General features: G+C 45.8%; 1 protein-coding gene across 2 annotated transcripts in view; it reads right to left on the bottom strand.

Annotated features, from left to right (window-relative positions):
• Positions 1-20,331, bottom strand: part of VAMP7 (vesicle associated membrane protein 7) — a 67,353-nt gene that overhangs the window by 22,657 nt on the left and 24,365 nt on the right. For both annotated transcript variants that reach the window (XM_033945955.1, XM_033945956.1), the window contains exons 3-4: positions 12,291-12,348; positions 10,387-10,524 (exon numbers count right to left, since the gene is read on the bottom strand). In XM_033945955.1, coding sequence (XP_033801846.1) covers positions 10,387-10,524; positions 12,291-12,348 — 196 coding nt within the window. The remainder of the gene's footprint in view (positions 1-10,386; positions 10,525-12,290; positions 12,349-20,331) is intronic.

Raw genomic sequence — 20,331 nt, forward strand, 5'->3', positions numbered from 1 at the left:
CATCCAAAAATGCCTTGGATTTTTTAGAGTCAGACTCTAAAGGAATAGACAGGGTGTCTGACATCTCCTTTAGAAATTTTGTGAAGGAGGAGTGCTCTGGCTTAGCAGTAGTATCCTGCACCGATGGTTCCTCCTCATCAGATGTGTAATCCTCCTCGGTACCGAGGGGATCATCTGAATCGTCCCACAAGTCAGGGTCCCGTACCGATTGTAAACGGCCCTGGGAAAGTGGAGTCGATGTATCAGTATGTTTAGTCTTGCGTACCGATTTACCAGACCGAGTGGAGACGGTACCTGGGGAATGTAGTACGGTACGGGGTTCAGAGACCAGTACCGGTTCCGACACCGTAGGAGTAGCACACCGTTTTGGTTCTGCTGACAGAACAGGCATGGACAAAGATTTTTGCGGTGCCGAAACAGTCGATGCCGATAACAGAGGCTGTTCGACAGACGGCACCGAAGGCTCAGTCGGTACCGACACTGGAAGGTTCGGAGACAATAGAGCCGGGAGCAACTGTTGTAGTTGCTGCTTAAGCTGGACCTGGAGGATAGAGGCAATGCGCTCATCCAACGTTGGTCCCGATGGCACCGGTACCGGTTTTTTCTTGCTCGGTACCTTCGGTGCCGCTCGACGCTCAGGTGAAGTCGATGCCGATGACGATGCAGAGACTTCAATGGGAGCGGAGCGTTTACGGGGCCGGCGCTCAGTCTGCAGGACTTGGCTCACTGCATGCTCGACTGGCGGGCCTAGAACAGTAGGGGAAGGCTTCTTAGCCGGCTTACCTACAGGAGTCGACACCGACGATGGATCTGGCGGTGCCGAGGTAGTCGGAGTCGATTTGGAGGAAGTCGTCGACGTCGATACCGGTGCAACTTCCATAGCGGTACCGAAAAGGATCCGCTGCTGAATTTGTCGATTTTTTAAAGTTCTTTTTTGTAAAGAACTACAGCGGGTGCAGGTTTCAGCCCTATGGTCCGGACCCAGACACTGGAGGCACCACTTGTGTGGGTCGGAAAGGGAGATAGGGCGCGCACACCGCTGACACTTTTTGAAACCCGGTGACGGGGGCATGAAGGGAAATACTGCTGTAGCAAAATCGAAGCCCGAGGCTTCGATGGTGCCAACAGGCCCCGCCGGGTCAGATTCGACAAAAAAATGAAAAATAATAAAAATTTTTTTTTTTTTTTTTTTTTTACACAAAGGGTAAAAAAGAAGGAAAGAAATAAAATATGAAGAGAAAAATACGCGCGAGCGGGAAGGCAAGTGAAATAGAAAAAAAACTTCCAACAGCCGTTGGAAACACGCGTCTTCTTAGCTCCGCGGAATTAAGAAAACTGGGGACCGCGCGCCTCTGTCGGGCGGGAAGGCACTCGCGCACGCGCGGTGCGGCCTAGCTAGAACTTTCTAAAGTTCTTAGAGTGCAATCACTCTAAAATTGTCCGTACCGGGGCTCCGTCGGTGCCGTCACCCATCAGTCAAGAATATGCTGCCTGCTTGTCCTGGGATAACTATCAATACTTTGGAGAAAACGTGGGGCGCAGTCGCAAGGTCAAAGAGCTGCGAACTGGAAACACAAAAATCTGTGATACCCCAGAACATTGGAATAAGAAAGCCAGCCTTCGCGAGATCCAAGGATGCTAGAACTCCCCAGGAAACAGCAGTAATGACTGTGCTCACTGATTCTCTTCAGAAATAAGGAATGCCAGGAAGCAAGTGATGGACGAGAGCCAGAATGGACATCCAGTCCACCGATCGTACTTCGGCATGAGAAAGAATAAGAGTATCTGTCGAAACCTGAGCTATGTTCTGGAATGAATGTCCGGACGTTGAAGAAACACTGTAAACAAGCATGGACATTCTACTCTTCTTTCGACCGACCTGCTGGTGAGTCCAGAAACAAATCTGGAGGCAGGTAAAATAAATCTTTCTTGTGCCCCTCCCAAAAGATGTCCAGCACCCAAATAACCGAGGACATGCAAGTCCACTCCTAGTAAAACTGAGCTAGACGGCCTTGTAGAAGGCTATATTAGGAGCATTAGCCATCCAGGATCTGGATGTCGGAGGACAGCTGAAAGTGAAAGTGTTGTCACAGGGACTGTATCCCTGAGATCCTCTCCGGGAGGAAGAGCCCGAGGAGCTCTGACGAAAACAACAGGAAGGATTAAAATTACTGACCCCTCCCAAAGTCCAGCACCCAAAATTGTGGCCATAGGCCAGCACCCCAGTCCTGGGGGACCTGAAGGAAGCGAAGCCCAAAGCTCCCGCCCCTCCTCCCCCAGCATGCTACGGCACATGGTGTACAGTCACAGATCCGGCACCAATCCGGCCGCAACCAAGGTACACATCCGACATATTAGGGGGCAGAGTCCAACCCAAACAATTTTTTAATCAAATTGAGAGGTTTTAAGGCAGAAATAAAACTGAAAAAAGTCATTTAAAATTCAAAATGGCTGCTGCCAGCGAATTCACACCAACAACGGCAAAATTAAACAAAATCCAAAAATAAAAATAGCTATTTGGGGTCTGGGGAGGAGGGGGACCAGAACTCTACCCTCAGGAACTGTGAAAAACATGTTTTAAAGAGTTTAACAAGCCACCCCCGAAGTTCCCATAGGAAATAATGGAGGGTTTACTCACAGTTTCAGCAATGTCAGCCTGTCAGTATTTATACAGCAGCTGAATGGAGGAAAAGGATTTTCTGCCTCAGAAACAAGTAGACTTGAAGATCTTCAGACTGCCATTTGGCCAGACACCGAATGTAACCTCCACACCCACAGATCCTCTCTACGTGATCGGAAAACGCAGCCTGTGCCCTGAAACCCAGGGGGTTTCACTCTGGATGCGTACAGCTTGCACTTAAAACCCATGACAAGGACAGCGGGCAAGCGAACTCCCAGGGGAACGGAACCCGAGCCCAAGAAGGTGGCACATAGGCTGGTTTCACAGATCCGCCAAAGTTTCTCTGTGAAGCAGTATGACTCCACAGGACTGCATCCTTTCCTCCAACAGGGGACCACCAGAAAGGAGTCTCAAGGCACTGAAGCGCCTGTAAGGGGGAAGAGCATGTGCTCAGAAAAGTGTGTGGCTTTCTGCAACTCCTGTATTACGGGTTGGGATTGAACATCTAGCATATTGAATCCTGAAGGTAAGTAACAGAATATGAAATTATATTGCTTGGGGAGAGAATGGGTAAACCCACGAGATTGCTGGATCTGCCAGAAAGGGGAGCATGAGAAAAAAAGACAAGATTGGGAGAAAGAAGAGATAGAGACTAGATTGGGGTTTAGAACAGAGGAGGGGAGATGCTGGAGCTACAGACAGAGAGAGGGAGTTATGCCAGACCACAAGGAGGTGATGCTGGACCTAGGGTGTAGGAAAAAGAGACAGGGCAGACAAGAGATGCTGGCTATGGAGTAAGGACACAGGGCAAAAGTGGAAAATGGGTTGGAACACAGAGGGGCACTGCTGAATATAAAGGGAGGATAGGGACACTAAAAGAGCAGATGCTGAACATTGGGGAGGAGGAGGAGGTGGAGGTAAGATAGGAACAGGGACAATGAGGAGAGATGCTGGAGAGGACATATAGGGACATGGAGAGAAAATGGATGGCAGACATGGGGAGAGAAGAAATGTCAAATAGACAGGGAGACCCTAGAAAGGTTAAAAAAAAACAAAGAAAAGCAGAAGACACAGACCAAATCAAATGGAAAAATAAACTGCTCAAATTACAAAAGGTAGAAAACATTATGTTATTTAAATTTTTAAATAAGACCATGCCAGCTTTGGGAAACCTGCATCTCTGGTAACTTGCATTTCCGCTTCTGGGGTGGGGGATAGCGTGAACTGGATATCTATGCTACTGAAGGGAGAAGGAGCGAAAACTAGTGTCAGTATAAAGGGATGTAGGAGCTAGTGAAGTATCTGCAGATGGAGAAGATAAAAAGCTGGACAGCAGAACTGAGAATTCAGTTGGGGGTCAGGTATATGGAGTTGTGACTGAGATCTACAGTATGGGTGTGTGCACGCTGGTGGGAGAGAGAGCTGTAGGGGGTGTGCATTTGTGCATGTGTGTGCTGGGGGAAGTAGAGCTATGGGTTTGGGTATGTGAGTGTGTGTTGGGGGCAAGCAAAGAAAAAGCCTGGGGAGGGGTATTCACCCTGGAAAGGCAGCCCATATGGAGCCACCTTGAGCAGGATACTTGGGAGCACTAGCAACCACAGAAGCTGCCCTTAAGGAGCACTGCTGAGCAGGAATTCTGCAGCAGCCCTGCTGGCAGGATAAATTTCAATTTTTTAAAAGTCTTTTTGTTACCTGGGGGGAGGGGGGAGAAGGATTGAGAGAAGCTACTGTTTTTGAGGGTAGAGAACACATTCAGAAGCTACTGATGAACAGGGATATGAGCCAAGGAAGCTGATGGGATGGTTGGATAGGTGAAGAAGAGTAGCTGTGTTTGCTGGAAGTGGATGGAACGAGCAGTTTGAAGTACAGTGGAACCTTGGTTTATGAGCATAATTCGTTCCAGAAGCATGCTCGTAAACCAAATTGCTCGTATATCAAAGCGAGTTTCCCCATAGGAAGGGAAACTCGCTTGATTCGTTCCATCTCCCCTTCCCCCCCTCCCCCGAGGCCATCGGCGCTGCTCCATTTTACCCCCACCCCCGAGGCCACCTGCGTTGTTCCACACCCCTCCACGATCCGATATCCTCGCCCGCTCGCGTCGCCCCACCCCGTGGGGGGGAGGGATGCCGGATTGCAGGGGGGGGCTCGCAAATCGAGGCAAGCTCAGTTTCTGAGGCATGGATTTTGCAAATGTTTTGCTTGTCTTGCAAAACACTCACAAACCGCAGCGCTCGTAAACCGAGGTTTGACTGCATTTATATTTTATATTTACATTAGAGGCTTTGGCAGAAACCCATTTACAAAGTATGTATTCTTCCCAATTAATATTTTCAAATTAATAAAATGTCTCTGCTTGTTTGTAAATGGGTATCTACCAGAGTCTCTAATTCAATACCATAATTAAATGAAATAACTACGGTACTTCTGAAGTTTAGGGGAAGGGTGGGGATGGAAGAATTACTTGTGGAGACGGACAGGGATGGGTTTGATTTCTGTCCCCATGCAACTAAGCCGACACTTTATTGAAGATAAATACCAACAACTGGCATCAACAAGCACTAAGGCAACTGCAAAAGGGCTATTAACAAGTTGGGGGGGGGGGAGAGGCATGAGTGTGTCGGGGTGTTCCCACGATTCCTGTGTGCACTTTATAGAACAGTTGCATTCATGCGCCCAAATGCACTTTATTGTTGGTATTGACAAAACTGTGGCCAAAGCACAATGTTTTAGTGTACTGTGGGGTCAGTGTTATAAATGGCACTAAAAGTTAAGCACCAAAAATACTGGGCACTAAACTAGGATTTTGTAGCATCAGAGTTATGTGCCAAATCTGTTATAGAATATTAGAGCACGTCCGTAGCTATGTGTCAAACCTTAAGTGCAGCCTCTTACAACATGCCTGTGGCATAAATGTAGGCACTTAAAATGATTCTCATTATCGATATGTTCCATATTCACAGATTCACTTATTCATGTAAGACAGTAACCCATTTTTTGCTGTTCATGGGCATTTTCACTTATTAAAGGTCATGCACAGTCATTCCGATAAGGACAAAGATATTCATAGAGCTGTACATGAATACTGTTACACCAAGACTGTACATACTGTACTTTCACAAAAGTATATAAAATAACAACATAGTAAGCAAGCTCCTTTTTTTTTTTTTTTTTTACAAGAAGGATTCGCAAAATGATGAGTTTATGGTTATTAGGAAGCAAGAGTAAACAGAGTCACATAAGCACCTAACCCAGTTTTACCCACAGGATCAACAATTCCATATTTGCATGTTCAGTATTCAGGGGGTTTTCTAGGAACCTAATCCTAATAAATAGCGAGAACTCATATTTATGCACAAAATAGCATTCCAGAACATGCAAACGGCTGCCAATATTTTTTTTGTGCACATAACATAGCTGCTGCTAGTGCAAACCTGTGTGCATGCTTCCAGTGTATTCTGTCAAGATAGATCACATTTCTAGCATGCGATTTGCTTACCAGCTTATTACATCATTGGGGAGCAACATTTTTTTCTTTATACTTGCATTAGAGAATCAGGCGCCAAGGTTCAACTCTAACACAAGCTATTTCGACCGCTCAGTGGTTAAAACTATATGCATAAGTTTCATAGACGAAGAAGAGTGGAGATAACCAAACAAGAATAACAAAAAGCACCTTTATTCAATCTAGTTATTTCGTATTCACTTGACATGGGCTTGTGTTTCAGCTAAACAGTCTGCATCAGGAATCTGAACAATCTAAGCACAAAGAATATCCACCATGTCAGTTTAAAAATGAAATGAGCTTCAAACCGGACTTAAAATTTGCCAGCTTCTCCGCAAAATCTACAACACTCGTGCAAAAGACGAACAGTCAAAGCTTACTGTGTAAGCGTACAGTGCGCCATATAATGTTTATCTTTTGTGTGGGGGGTTGCAGCTTTTCCACTCTTTTCTTTGTCTGTTGCCGATTGTGGAATGTGTATTCTTCTGTTGGTGTCATAGCACACATAAGTAAAGCTGTAGAACAGAGATGAGGATTTGATTCTGAAATCCCTACTTGTACTTTGTTGGTTTACTTTGCATTTGCTGCAAAGCAGGAAAGACTCAGGCAGACAAAACCAGAAACACAGGCACATACATAAGCTGTGGAATGAGGTGGGTCAATGGGCCATTGCCCGATCAATATGTTGTTCAACACAGCATCACAACTACAGAACTTGGTGGAGGAACTGGAAACTGGTTTGTTTGTCCCCGCCTGCAAAAAACACATTTCAGCTGCCCATATGTAGATATGGAAAAAAAAAATGTAAGACACACAGATGGAAACAGACAGACAGACAGACATTGATGTAGGTGGAGAGGGCAAGCCACATACAAGGATGAAGAGAGGAAGGTAAACACACCAACAGATCCTTTTGCTCCAGTTTCACCTTTCACTCCTTTGAAAAGTTTCTCTCAATACAACTATTTAATTCCGCTCCCCACACCCCTCAGTTTCTCAAGAGCTATCATCTATCAAGAGGCATTTTAACTGGAAGCCCCAATGGAAGAACAACAAGAATTAAACTAAACTAAAACTTAATTTTATAGACCAGGTCTTCAACCAAAAGGTGCTCGACTCTGTTTACAATAATATAAGTATAGTACATAAACAGAAGAAGAATGTAATCTAGAATGGCTTAGTTTTCAAAGTGTTCAGTAAACAAAAAAGTTTTCAGAGCTTTCTGAAATAAAACGAAGGGGCCTAGACTTCTAAGTGAAAGTGGTAACTCATTCCAGAGCTTAGTTAGTTTGAAAATGAAGGAGTGGCTGAATCTCTTGAAAGTTCTGTTTTTACCCCTAAAGGAAGTAAATGTAAGTTTTAATTTATGTGAGAATTCCTATCGAGATGAGATCTGTGTACATTCCAATCCAAAGGAACCAAAAAGTGATAAGATGCCAAATAGAATTTTAAATACAATACAAACGCACTTAAATTGAATTCTAAGATACACTGGATGCCAATGTAATTCTTTTGAGCAATGAGGTTACGTGATCAAATTTACTCTTACCAAAGATGAGCTTGGTAGCAGTGTTCTGTATCAGTTGAAACCTCTGCAGATTGACCTTTGAAAGACCCAGGTACATTGAGTTACAATAATCCAACCTTGACAAAATAATTAACTGAACCAATACAGAGAAGTGTTGCTGATGAAGGATACGGAGGCTAAAGAAACACTTTTTAACAAGATAATTTAGCTGATCCTTAAATGTAAGAGATGAATCAATGACAATACCCAATATTAGCGAGGAAAACTCAATTTTCAGAGATTCTCCTGAGTCTAAGGTCACAGCTGAGGGAAGAGAGTCTAACTTTGGACTGATCCATGAGAGCTTGGTCCATAAGACCGATCCATAAGAGCATGGTTTTAGCAGCATTCAATTTCATCTGGACAATCATTGCCCAGGACCGAAGCTTAGCAAGAGAGTGGTAAGGCTAATTATTCCCTTTGCATGTGAAAAATACCCAGGTTTCTAAAGCATAATTTAGTAATGTACTCAGCCAATTGATTGCCTGAGGTAGAATATTAGCAAAAAGATAAGAGGGAAAAGGATCAAGGGTGCATTTACATCTCATCAATTTTGCGCATAATTTTGAGACTTGGGACTCAGATACCAAGTCAAATGAGTGCCAGAAATGATCTGCTGGCATCAGCATTAAATTACCCTTGAAGTTTAAGAAAAGACCAAAGTCCACTGTAGAGAAAGAATAAAAAAAGAAGCAAGAGAGTCTGCAGAAGGTGGTGAAACCAGAAGAGATTTATGGTCATGACTTGTTAATGTGCGCCAGAGTCTAAATAGAGCACCACTTTGATGATTAGAATTGGCAATTTTACCATCATAGTAGTTTTTTTCTTGCCTTTCTCAGCTCAAAATTATATTTTCTTATAGTGAGCCTCCAATTAAGTTTATCTAAGGGCTCCTTTTATCAAGGCGCGCTATGGGGGTTAGCGCGGACATTTCATCACATGCTAACCCCTGCGGCAGCCTAAAATCCTAACGCCTCGTCAATGGAGGCGTTAGGTCTAAATTAGATTTCTTCCATTTTTGCTCAAGTTTCCTACATGTTTGCTTGAGTTCTCTATCAGATGGTATAAACCAAGGAGAATTTCTAACATGAGTAATGGATTTTGTAACAAGAGGAGTGAGAGTTAAATATGTGCTCTCAGAGATTGTTCTCCAGCTAACCCAGCTACCATCTACAGGGCCTTCTCTAGGAGAACAAGGTAACGACTTTAGTGCTCGAGTCCAAAATAGATCTGAACTAATTTTCTTTCTAAAAGTTACAATTCTTTTGTGCTGAACTTTTTCTGGTATATGAGACAAAGATGGGTAATGTAAATTCACCAAGGTAATGGTCCGACCAAGGGAATCTGCCAGAGTACATTGTCGATAGCACAGCTCCGAGAGGTCAGATCCATGAAGGTGATAATGTCGAGAGAGTGACCTTTCTCATGAGTGGGTGTCGTTTGAGGTAAGAGTAAATCCAAAAAATGAAGCAAGGGAATGAAGTCACAATGAATGTGTTCTCAGATTTGTTCTTACTGGTGAAGATCATCCAATTTCTCTGCTGCTAGGCAAGCCTGAGAAAAGATCTGAACTGGGAGAGAGGTTCTAATGAATGAGAAAAGAGGGTCAGAGCCTTCACATGAGTAACATACTTCTACCAGGTGAGACACGGCAACTCTGGATCCTGAAAATGTAAGAGAAGATCAGCTGTCTGAGACTGGCATACTAAGGAAAACAAGAGAACACTGTTTAAATGTAAAGAAATTAGGACAAATTATTTCTCAGATTGTGTCTAGTGTCATATTGGCCAAAATCATGTAATGCTTTTCTGTTTAAAATGGTGAAGGTAACAAAGGGAAAGGCATGAATAAACTACTATGAGTAACAAAATGGCCACCATCAGGCGCATTCTGATATTTATACTATCTGGGACAATTCTATTAACTAGGCAATAATTATATGTACACGTTATTAACTAGGCAATAATTATATGTACACGTTATACATATAAATGTTTAGAATACTAGCACATATGCCTATGTATGTCAATATGCCACCTAAGCATTATTCTGTATCACATGTAACTTGAAGGTATCTAGTTAATTTATTATGTACAGAACTGGTGAAATGTAAATCTTAGTTTACATTTATTGCATTGATACTCATTATGTTCTTGGTATATATGATATTTGTAATGCTGTTGCCTTTCATAGTAACACAGTAACAAAGTAAATAACGGCAGATAAAGAAGAAATATGGTCTATCCAGTCTGCCCAAACATACACTATAATTTAATGATTTAATTTAAATTGTTCTTTTTCTTAAGATATTTCTGGGCCAGAAACCCAGAGCTCTGCCCAGTATTGTGCATCTACTGGAGTCTCTGTCAAAGCTCACTCCAGCTCATCTAAACCATCCCAGCCCATCCTCAACTGAATGGCCATATATGTGACACAGACCATGCAAGTCTGCCCAGTACTGGCCTTAATTCTTCAATATATACCATTATTTTCTGATTAAAAACAAAACAAACTGTTCTGTGTTAAATTCTGCAGAATTTTAAAATATTGAGTGAAGAATTTCACACAATTCTGCACAGAATTCCCCAGGAACACACCCTCCAAAACAATGTTGGGATGTAATGAAAAAGAAAGTACAAGGCAGCTTCTACAGTATGCTTCTTAATATCCCCTAAAGTAAAATGGCTAGCCTCCTACCATTTGTGCTGCCAGAACACTAGAGAATTCACTGTTCATAGCATAAGGAAGAGCTGTCTGTGCCCTGGAACCATATGTGGTCTGAAATCTCTTCTTGATTTCATTCAGGAAAGCAAAAGCTCTCGAGCGTTCAAAATCCTGGAAGGAAAAATAATAAAAAGATATTAAGATTATTTGGCGTCCATCTCTTACATAAATGTATTTTCACATTTTGGATGCAGCTTTCTCCATGTATTTGCTCTACGCAAAGAAAATCAATTATATCACAGCACACCAATGCAATATTCTGCTTGCAACTCGGTAATAGAAGAAAGGGATTGGGACTTGTACACTAGTGCTGCCCGATTCAGGAAAAAAAAATTTGATTCGATTCAGCCTATTGAATCGATTTTTCAATTCGATTCGATTTTCCTGCCCAATTGGATGTTTTTTTAAAACATCCTGGTGGGTTTATTTTATAGCCTCTTCACCCCCTTTGCCTTCTCCTAACCCACACTGGCGCTGTGGTGTAAACAAAATAAACAAACAAAAAAGACTTTTCCTCTCTGTTAAATCCTAGCACATGTTTGTGGTCTAACACCAGCTCTGGCAGGATACGCGTTTCAAATCTGACATATTGTAATCACAAAACAGAAAATAAAATTATTTTTTCTACCTTTTGTTGTCTGGTCATTATTCAAATCTTGTTGGTCCCAGGCTCTGGTTGTTTTCTGATAACTTGCTTGCCAGGGTCTCCTTCCTTCTTCTTTCTCCGTGCTAACCATCCATCTTCTAGCTCTGTCCTCCCCTTCCATTTCCCTTCCCTCCCCCGGAGGTCAGGCATCTTTCCTTTTTTTCATCTCCATCCACAGATCCACCTTTTCTCGACTACCCTTTCATCCAGCATCTATCCCTCCTTCCCCACCACCGCAGGGTCCACCATCTCTCCCTTTCTTTTCCCAACTACCCTCCTATCCAGTATCTCTATCCCCCTCCACACCATCCCTTGTTTCCAACTTCTCTCCCTTTCTGTTCCTTCCCTCCCTAAATCCCATTGTCCACCATCTCTCTCCCTCTCCTCTGTTTTTAGACCCATTATTTCTTTCCCCCAAAGTCCAGCATATGCACGTCTCTTTGAACCCCCTTCCTCCGTGTACTTCTACACCAGGGCCCCCCCTCTCCTGAAGGTCTGTCCCCCCTGAAGGCCTGTGCCACCATCCCTGAAGGCCTGCGCCCCCCCCCCCCCCAGGAAGGCCTGCATGTTCCCCCTGACTTCCTGTGCATCCATTTACCTAATATCAGCAGCCTACAGAGAAGATCGCCAGTGCTAGCGATCTTTGCAAGCTGCCATAGGTTTTCGGAGCTATCTTCCCTCTGCCGCGGTCCAATCCCTCCTCTGACGTCAGAGGCAGGATCGCGGCAGAGGAAACAGCTCCGAAGGCCTATGGCAGCTTGCAAAGATCGCTAGCAGGCTGCTGATATTAGGTAAATGGATGCGCAGGAGGCCAGGGGGGAAGCCGGACACCAGCGGCAGGCCAGGGGGGAAGCCTGACACCAGCACTTCTCGACAGACCCTGCCCCCTTGCCCTCTAAAGCAGGAGTGGCAGTGACTGACCAGCAAGAGGCAGCGCTGCTGCTCCTGCTTTAGGGGGCGAGGGGGGAGGGTCAGTCACTGAATTGAGAGGCCATTTTTTGGGGGTTTTTAAATCGATTTGAATTGATTCACCTGAAGTGAATCGGTGAATCGATTCCAATCGTGAATCAGGCAGCACTATTGTACACCACCTTTTTGTTTTTATACAACCACACTCAAAGCAGCTTACAAAGATTTGTAAGTATAAATAAATGTGAAAGTAAAGGCATGCTACACATAAAAATCTATAAACTGTTCAACAGAGAAAACAAGCATTAGCCAAAATACTTACATCATCTGTCACACAGAGGAAAATGATTCTGTCTTGGCAAATATAATGAAACAAGTAACTGTAGAAGAAACACAAAAACGCAGCATTAAAGAGAGCATAAGTTTTACCTGTGATTTTTTTTTTCTTACCTAGAGATCCATAGGTATGGAGGACTTCTTCAAAGATCAACTAAAATCTAGTTTAGCAATACTCTCCCCAATTTATCTTGCATACTATTTTACGTCAGATTTGGATAACTATCAAGAGTAAATCCATAGCATAAACTCTAAGCATGTATATTTTTTTTTTTATTGTACGATACCTATACTTTTGCAGAATAAAGAAGAAATCATATCAAGAAACTATCACAGATCAGTTTGTGTGCCGTCTCATCAATTTATTTATTTATTTTTTTTAATATCATGTTTATTGAGACAAGAAACATTGGGACAGCCACTGCCGTTTACAATACAGCAATAGTAGTACAGGAGCACAGGAAAACATAGCAGAGAACGTGCAGTTTCAAACAAAGGAACACTGTGCAGAATCATAAACTTACAAAAACATGGGTCTGCAGATTAAAATGTGACAACGCACTCCTGCAAAGAATGCATAACTAGCAGTAAGAGAGAACAGTACGCTGACCAGCATCTCTCGTCTACAATTTTTATTAAAAGAAAACAACAACATCCAGGATCCCCAAATGATCCATTACATCCTACTATCACTCACACCCCATTCAAATCAGGCAAACCACCCAACTATACCACACTCAGCTCAACAGACTCACACACACTCACAGAGTCACACGTTGCGTCTCATCAATTTTTAATCACTGCACTTCAATTACCATATATACTTGACTACAAGCCAAGATTTTTGATCTCAGAAGTTGGGGTCTCGGCTTATACTTTTGTTAGAGGATTTCTGTGCCTCCCTTCCCCTTGGCGGCGACTGGTACTTCACTCTCCCTTCCCCATGGGACTCCTTTACAAATTGGCATGATTTTAGAAACAGTACCAGCACTTTTTACTTTTATGAATCGATCTTAAAAAAAAAAACCACCCACCAATTCCCGTTATTCTTAATTTATCGAATAAAAGCTGACAATCAACTTTATCAAATGCAGACGCTATGTCCAATGACATGACACAAAGACTCACATTTTTATCCACTCCAATTCTCAACTCATCTAACAGTAGAGACTGGAAATGTTTCAACACTATGTCCTGTTTGAAAACCATATTGATGACAATCTAATAAATTATCTCTCTCAACAAAATCCTGCATCTGTGTTAAAACTGCCTTCTCAATGGTCTTCCCTACGAAGAGCAACATCGCAATCGGTCTATAGTTCTCCAAAATAGTTTCATTTAAATTCTCTCTCTTCAATACAGGTTTAACTGTTGCAACTTTTAACAATTCCAATATTACATTAGTTTTTAAAGATTTATTAATAATAGCAGACAAATAGGGCACCACTTGTCTACCCAGTTGTTTAATTGTAGACAATGAATAAGGATCGACCATAGATCTAGTAAGTCGAATAGCTTCCATCAAATTCAAAACCTGATCTTCTGCTACCTCATCAAAAGAGGACCAAGGCACAGATGCTACCTGAAATTCATCAGATACAAGAGACTCTATGGTGTTAAACAATCTATCTAACTCATTAGCTTTATTAACTAAATACTGTAAAAACTCCTCTGCACTTGGTTCTGATTTTCTTATTTGAACAGTTGAACCCTTAATCAACAAACTTACAGTCTCAAATAGCTCTTTCAGTCTATTAATAGTTTGTTTTACTTTCTCACTATAGAACCTCTCTCCATTTTACAAAACACTTGATATTCATAAGAACTGCCATAATACTGAGACAGACCCAAGGTCCATCAAGTCCAGTATCCTGTTTCGATCAGTGGCCAACCCAGGTCCCAAGTACCTAGCTAGATCCCAAGTAATAAAACAGATTTTATGCTGCTTATCCTAGGAATAAGCAATGGATTTCCCCAAGCCATCTCAATAAAGGCCCTATGGACTTCTCTTTTAGGAAATTATCCAAACCTTTTTTTTTTTAACCCTGCTAAGCTGATTTCACCACATTCTCTGGCAACGAATTCCAGAGTTTAACTACATGTTGTGCGAATAAATATTTTCTCTGGTTTGTTTAAAATCTATTACTTAGTAGCTTCATCGCATGCTCCCTAGTCCAAGTATTTTTGGAAGGAGTAAACAAAGCAATTCAAATCTTCCCTTTCCACTCAGTATTTTATAGACCTCTATCATATCACCCCTGAGCCGTCTTTTCTTCAAGCTTAAGAGTCCTAGCCACTTTAGTCTTTCCTCATAGGGAAGTTGTTCCATCCCTTTTATGATTTTGTTGCCCTTCTCTGTACCTTTTCTAATTCCACTACATCTTTTTTGAGATAAGGCAACCAGAATTGCACACTGTTTTCGAGGTACGGCCGTGCCATAGAGCGATACAAGGACATAAAGCACAGTTACTTACCGTAACAGGTGTTATCCAGGGACAGCAGGCAGATATTCTTAACGTATGGGTGACGTCACCGACGGAGCCCCGGTACGGACCTTTTTAACTAGAAAGTTCTAGTTGGCCGCACCGCGCATGCGCGAGTGCCTTCCCGCCCGACGGAGGAGTGCGTGGTCCCCAGTTAAGATAAGCCAGCTAAGAAGCCAACCCGGGGAGGAGGGTGGGACGTAAGAATATCTGCCTGCTGTCCCTGGATAACACCTGTTACGGTAAGTAACTGTGCTTTATCCCAGGACAAGCAGGCAGCATATTCTTAACGTATGGGTGACCTCCAAACTAATAGAGAGGGAGGAGGGATGGTTGGCCATTAGGAAAATAAATTTTGTAACACAGATTGGCCGAAGTTTCCATCCCATCTGGAGAAGGCATCCAGACAGTAGTGAGTAGTGAACGTGTGAACTGAGGACCAAGTGGCAGCCTTGCAGATTTCCTCGATGGGCGTGGAGCGGAGGAAAGCCACAGAAGCAGCCATAGCTCTGACCCTGTGGGCCGTGACAGCACCTTCCAGTGAGAGACCGGCCCGAGCATAACAGAACGCAATGCAGGCAGCAAGCCAGTTGGAAAGCGTCCGCTTAGAGACAGGACGACCTAGACGGTTAGGATCGAAGGTCAGAAAGAGCTGAGGAGACGAGCGGTGAGCCCTGGTACGGTCAAGGTAGTATGCAAGGGCACGCTTACAATCCAGCGTGTGTAACGCCTGTTCCCCAGGATGGGAATGGGGCTTAGGGAAGAAGACAGGCAATACGATGGACTGGTTGAGGTGGAAGTCCGAGACCACCTTAGGCAGAAATTTAGGATGGGTACGCAGAACCACCTTGTCATGGTGAAAAACAGTGAAAGGTGGGTCGGCAACCAGTGCATGCAGCTCACTAACCCTCCTGGCAGAGGTGATGGCAATGAGGAAAAGCACCTTCCACGTAAGAAATTTGAGTGAAGTTGTGGCAAGAGGCTCAAACGGAGGTTTCATGAGGGCTGATAGAACCACATTCAGGTCCCAGACGACTGGAGGAGGCTTCAGAGGTGGTTTGACATTGAAGAGGCCTCTCATGAACCGGGAAACCAGGGGATGAGCCGTAAGAGGTTTTCCGAGGATAGGCTCATGAAACGCAGTGATGGCACTGAGGTGGACTCTGATTGAGGTCGACTTGAGGCCAGCGTCGGAGAGAGAGAGCAAATAGTCCAGTACAGTTTCCACCGCCAATGAGGTGGGATCGTGATGATGAAGGAGACACCAAGAGGAGAACCGGGTCCACTTCTGATGGTAACATTGGAGGGTGGCCGGTTTCCTGGAAGCATCCAAAATACGACGGACAGGCTGAGACAGATTCTCTGGAGAGGTCAGCCCGAGAGAAACCAAGCTGTCAGGTGGAGCGAGGACAGATTGGGATGTAGTAGAGACTGATGCTGCTGTGTAAGTAGAGTAGGAAACACAGGAAGAGGAATGGGCTCCCTGGAGCTGAGCTGAAGCAGGAGGGAGAACCAGTGTTGGCGAGGCCACCGAGGAGCGATGAGAATCATGGTGGCTCTGTCCCTGCTGAGTTTGGACAACGTCCGCAACATCAGAGGCAGCGGGGGAAAGGCATATAGGAACCGATCCGTCCAGTCGAGCAGGAATGCATCCGGGGCTAGACGATGAGGGGAGAAGAGTCTGGAACAGAACTGGGGCAGCTGATGGTTGTGAGGAGCTGCAAAGAGGTCCACTTGCGGAGTGCCCCAGCGAGCAAAGATGGAGCGGAGCGTGGGAGGGTCCAGGGTCCACTCGTGAGGTTGAAGGATGCGGCTGAGATTGTCGGCCAGGGAATTCTGTTCGCCCTGGATATAGACAGCCTTGAGGAAGAGACTGTGGGCCGTGACCCAGGTCCAGATGCGGATGGCCTCCTGACAGAGGAGGGGAGATCCGGTGCCGCCTTGCTTGTTTATGTAGTACATGGCGACTTGGTTGTCTGTGCACAGGAGAAGGACCTGAGGGTAGAGAAGGTGCTGGAAGGCTTTGAGAGCATAGAACATGGCTCTGAGTTCCAGGAAATTGATGTGATGCTGACGGTCCTGAGGGGTCCAGAGTCCCTGGGTGCAAAGATCTCCCAGGTGGGCTCCCCACGCATAAGGGGAGGCATCTGTGGTTATGATCATGGAGTGAGGGGGTAGATGAAAGAGTAGACCCCTGGAAAGATTGGAGGAGTTCAACCACCATTGAAGAGATTGCCGAAGAGACGATGTCACAGAGATGGGATGAGAAAGAGGATCGGTGGTCTGTGACCATTGGTTGGCCAGGGTCCACTGAGGTGTCCTGAGGTGGAGTCGCGCCAGGGGAAGTACATGGACCGTCGAGGCCATGTGGCCCAGGAGGATCATCATCTGTCGAGCTGGAATGGAGTGATGAAGGAGCACCTGACGGCAGAGGTGGAGCAGAGTTCGACGGCGGTCGGAGGGGAGAAATGCCCTCATTAGAGTGGTGTCGAGAACTGCTCCAATGAACTGAAGTCGCTGTGTGGGAAGCAGATGCGACTTGGGGTAGTTGATCTCGAAACCCAAGAGATGGAGGAACGAGATGATGTGATGAGTGGCTTGTAGCACAAACGGAGACATAGGTGCTTTCACCAGCCAATCGTCCAAGTAGGGGAACACCTGAAGGTCGTGAGACCTGAGGAAGGCCGCCACCACAATAAGGCACTTGGTGAACACTCTGGGCGATGATGCGAGGCCAAAGGGTAGCACTTTGTACTGATAGTGATGGTGCCGTATCTGAAACCGTAGATAGCGACGTGAAGTCGGATGGATTGGGATGTGAGTGTAGGCCTCCTTGAGGTCTAGGGAGCATAGCCAGTCGTGGTGGGAGAGAAGAGGGTAAAGCGTGGCTAGGGAGAGCATTCTGAACTTCTCTTTGACTAGACACTTGTTGAGGTCCCTGAGATCGAGGATGGGACGAAGGTCTCCCATTTTTTTGGGAACCAGGAAGTAGCGGGAGTAGAATCCCTGACCCCTTTGGTCCGGAGGTACCTCTTCGATGGCATTGAGGAGAAGGAGGGATTGGACCTCCCTCAGGAGGAGGGGGGTTTGGGAGGAGTGAGAAGCAGACTCTACGGGAGGATGGTCTGGTGGAAGAGTCTGGAAGTTGAGAGTAGCCGTAGCGAATGATGTTGAGGACCCACTGGTCCGAAGTGATGACCTCCCAACGGCTGAGGAAAAGCTGAAGACGTCCTCCGATAGGTTGAGGGAGAGGTAGCGATGGTGGGAGAATGGCTATGCTCTGGAGAAAAGAGTCAAAAGGGTTGAAACGGCTTATATGAAGGAAGAGGCTTGGCAGGTTGAGTCTGTGGGCGAGCCTGAGTTTGATGTTGGTGGCGAGGACGGCGAGACTGTTGTTGAGGCGGGTTGAGAGGTCTGGCTGAGAACCTACGCTGGTAAGAAGACTGTTGTCTGTAGGGACGAGCAGGTGGAGTCTTCTTTTTAGGTTTGATCAGAGTGTCCCACCTGGTCTCATGTGCTGAGAGTTTCTGGGTTGTTGAGTCCAGGGACTCTCCGAAGAGTTCATCGCCCAGACAAGGTGCGTTAGCCAGGCGGTCCTGGTGGTTAATGTCTAGGTCAGAGACTCTCAGCCATGCCAAACGGCACATGGCCACCGCCATGGCAGATGCGCGAGAGGTCAGCTCAAATGAGTCGTAGATGGAGCGAACCATAAATTTCCTGAGTTGGAGGAGGCTGGAAATTTGTTGCTGGAAAAGAGGGACGTTCAGGAAGATATTTCTGTAAGGACGAGAGCTGTTGCACCAGATGCTTCATGTAGAAGGAGAAGTGGAAGGTGTAGTTGTTGGCTCTATTGGCTAGCATGGCATTTTGGAAAAGGCGCTTACCAAATTTATCCATGGTTTTTCCCTCTCTGCCAGGAGGGGTGGAGGCATATACACTGGAACCCTGAGATTTTTTCAAAGTAGATTCCACCAGGAGGGACTCGTGGGGCAATTGAGGTTTGTCAAACCCTGGGATTGGAATAACCCGGTACAAGCTATCCAATTTACGAGGGGCTCCGGGAACAGTGAGGGGAGTCTCCCAGTTCTTATAGAAAGTTTCCCGTAAGATGTCGTGGACGGGCAACTTTAGAAATTCCTTGGGAGGTTGCTCAAAGTCTAGGGCATCGAGGAAAGCCTGAGACTTCTTAGAGTCGGACTCTAAGGGGATGGAAAGAGCTGCTGACATCTCCCTAAGGAATTTAGAGAAGGAGGATTGCTCTGGATTGGAGACGGTGTAGGTCATGGAGGGTTCTTCGTCGGTTGACGAAGCATCCTCTTCGGTACCGTGAGGGGAGTCTTCCCACAAGTCTGGGTCCCTAACGTCGGGGTGCGTACGTTTGGACATCGGCGTGGAGGGCTCGGCATGGCGGGTCTTTGAGAGAGATTTGCCTGAGCGCACCGAGGCGGTACCGGGTGAGGAAGACCGATGTCATTCCTGGGACCGGACAGGGTCGGCAGCAGCACGGGTATGCACTGTAGGTGTTTCGGCCAAGAGCACTGGCATGGAGGTATTAATCGGTACCGAGGGGGTCGACACCGATGGGACAGTGCGAGGCTCGGACCGGTCCTGTACCGGAAGGTGCGGCGCCAGCAACGCCGGCAGCAGTTGTTGGAGTTGTTGCTGCAGCTGCTCCTGTAACTGTGTTTGGAGTATGGCCGCGATGCGGTCATCCAGGGGAGGCACCGGTACCGCTTTTTTCTTCTTCGGTACCATAGGTGCCGCTCTACGCTCCGGCGATGAGGAGGCACTCACCGAGATCGGAGCGGAGCGTTTGCGGTGCCGGTGCGGTGCCGGAAGGGCCGGTGTCGCAACCGTGGCAGGAGGGCGCTCGAGGGAAGTGGAAGGCTTCTTAGCCGGCTTACCTGGGCCCAACGACCCCGAGGAAGGGTCCGGTGGTGTCGACGTCGTCGGAGCCGATTTTTGGGGTGCCGTCGACGTTGCGGCAGGTTCCATGGCAGATCCGGTACCAAACAAAATATTTTGCTAGATCTGCCTATTTTTCAAAGTGCGCTTTTTAAGCGTAGCACAGCGGGTGCAGGTGTCAGCCCGATGCTCTGGACCCAGGCACTGGAGGCACCAATTGTGCGGGTCTGTGAGAGAGATCGGGCGTGAACACCGCTGGCACTTCTTAAAACCCGGTTGAGGGGGCATGAAGGGAAACACGGCCTCCGCAAAATCAAAGCCGGAGGCCTGTATGGTGACAACAGGCCCTGCCGGGGCCGGCTCGAAAAAATAAAGAAAACTCGATGAGGTTTTGTTTTTTTTTTAAAGAAAAATAAAGTACTCCAAAGGGAAAAAAAGAAGAAATTCGGAAAAAATACGCGAGCGGGAAGGCAAACTAATAATTTCAACGGCCGTTGAAATACATGCGACTTCTTCGCTCCGCGGAAACGAAGAAACTGGGGACCACGCACTCCTCCGTCGGGCGGGAAGGCACTCGCGCATGCGCGGTGCGGCCAACTAGAACTTTCTAGTTAAAAAGGTCCGTACCGGGGCTCCGTC

This window comes from Geotrypetes seraphini, chromosome 5 (genome assembly GCF_902459505.1).
Source record: "Geotrypetes seraphini chromosome 5, aGeoSer1.1, whole genome shotgun sequence".
Taxonomy (NCBI): Eukaryota; Metazoa; Chordata; class Amphibia; order Gymnophiona; family Dermophiidae; genus Geotrypetes; species Geotrypetes seraphini.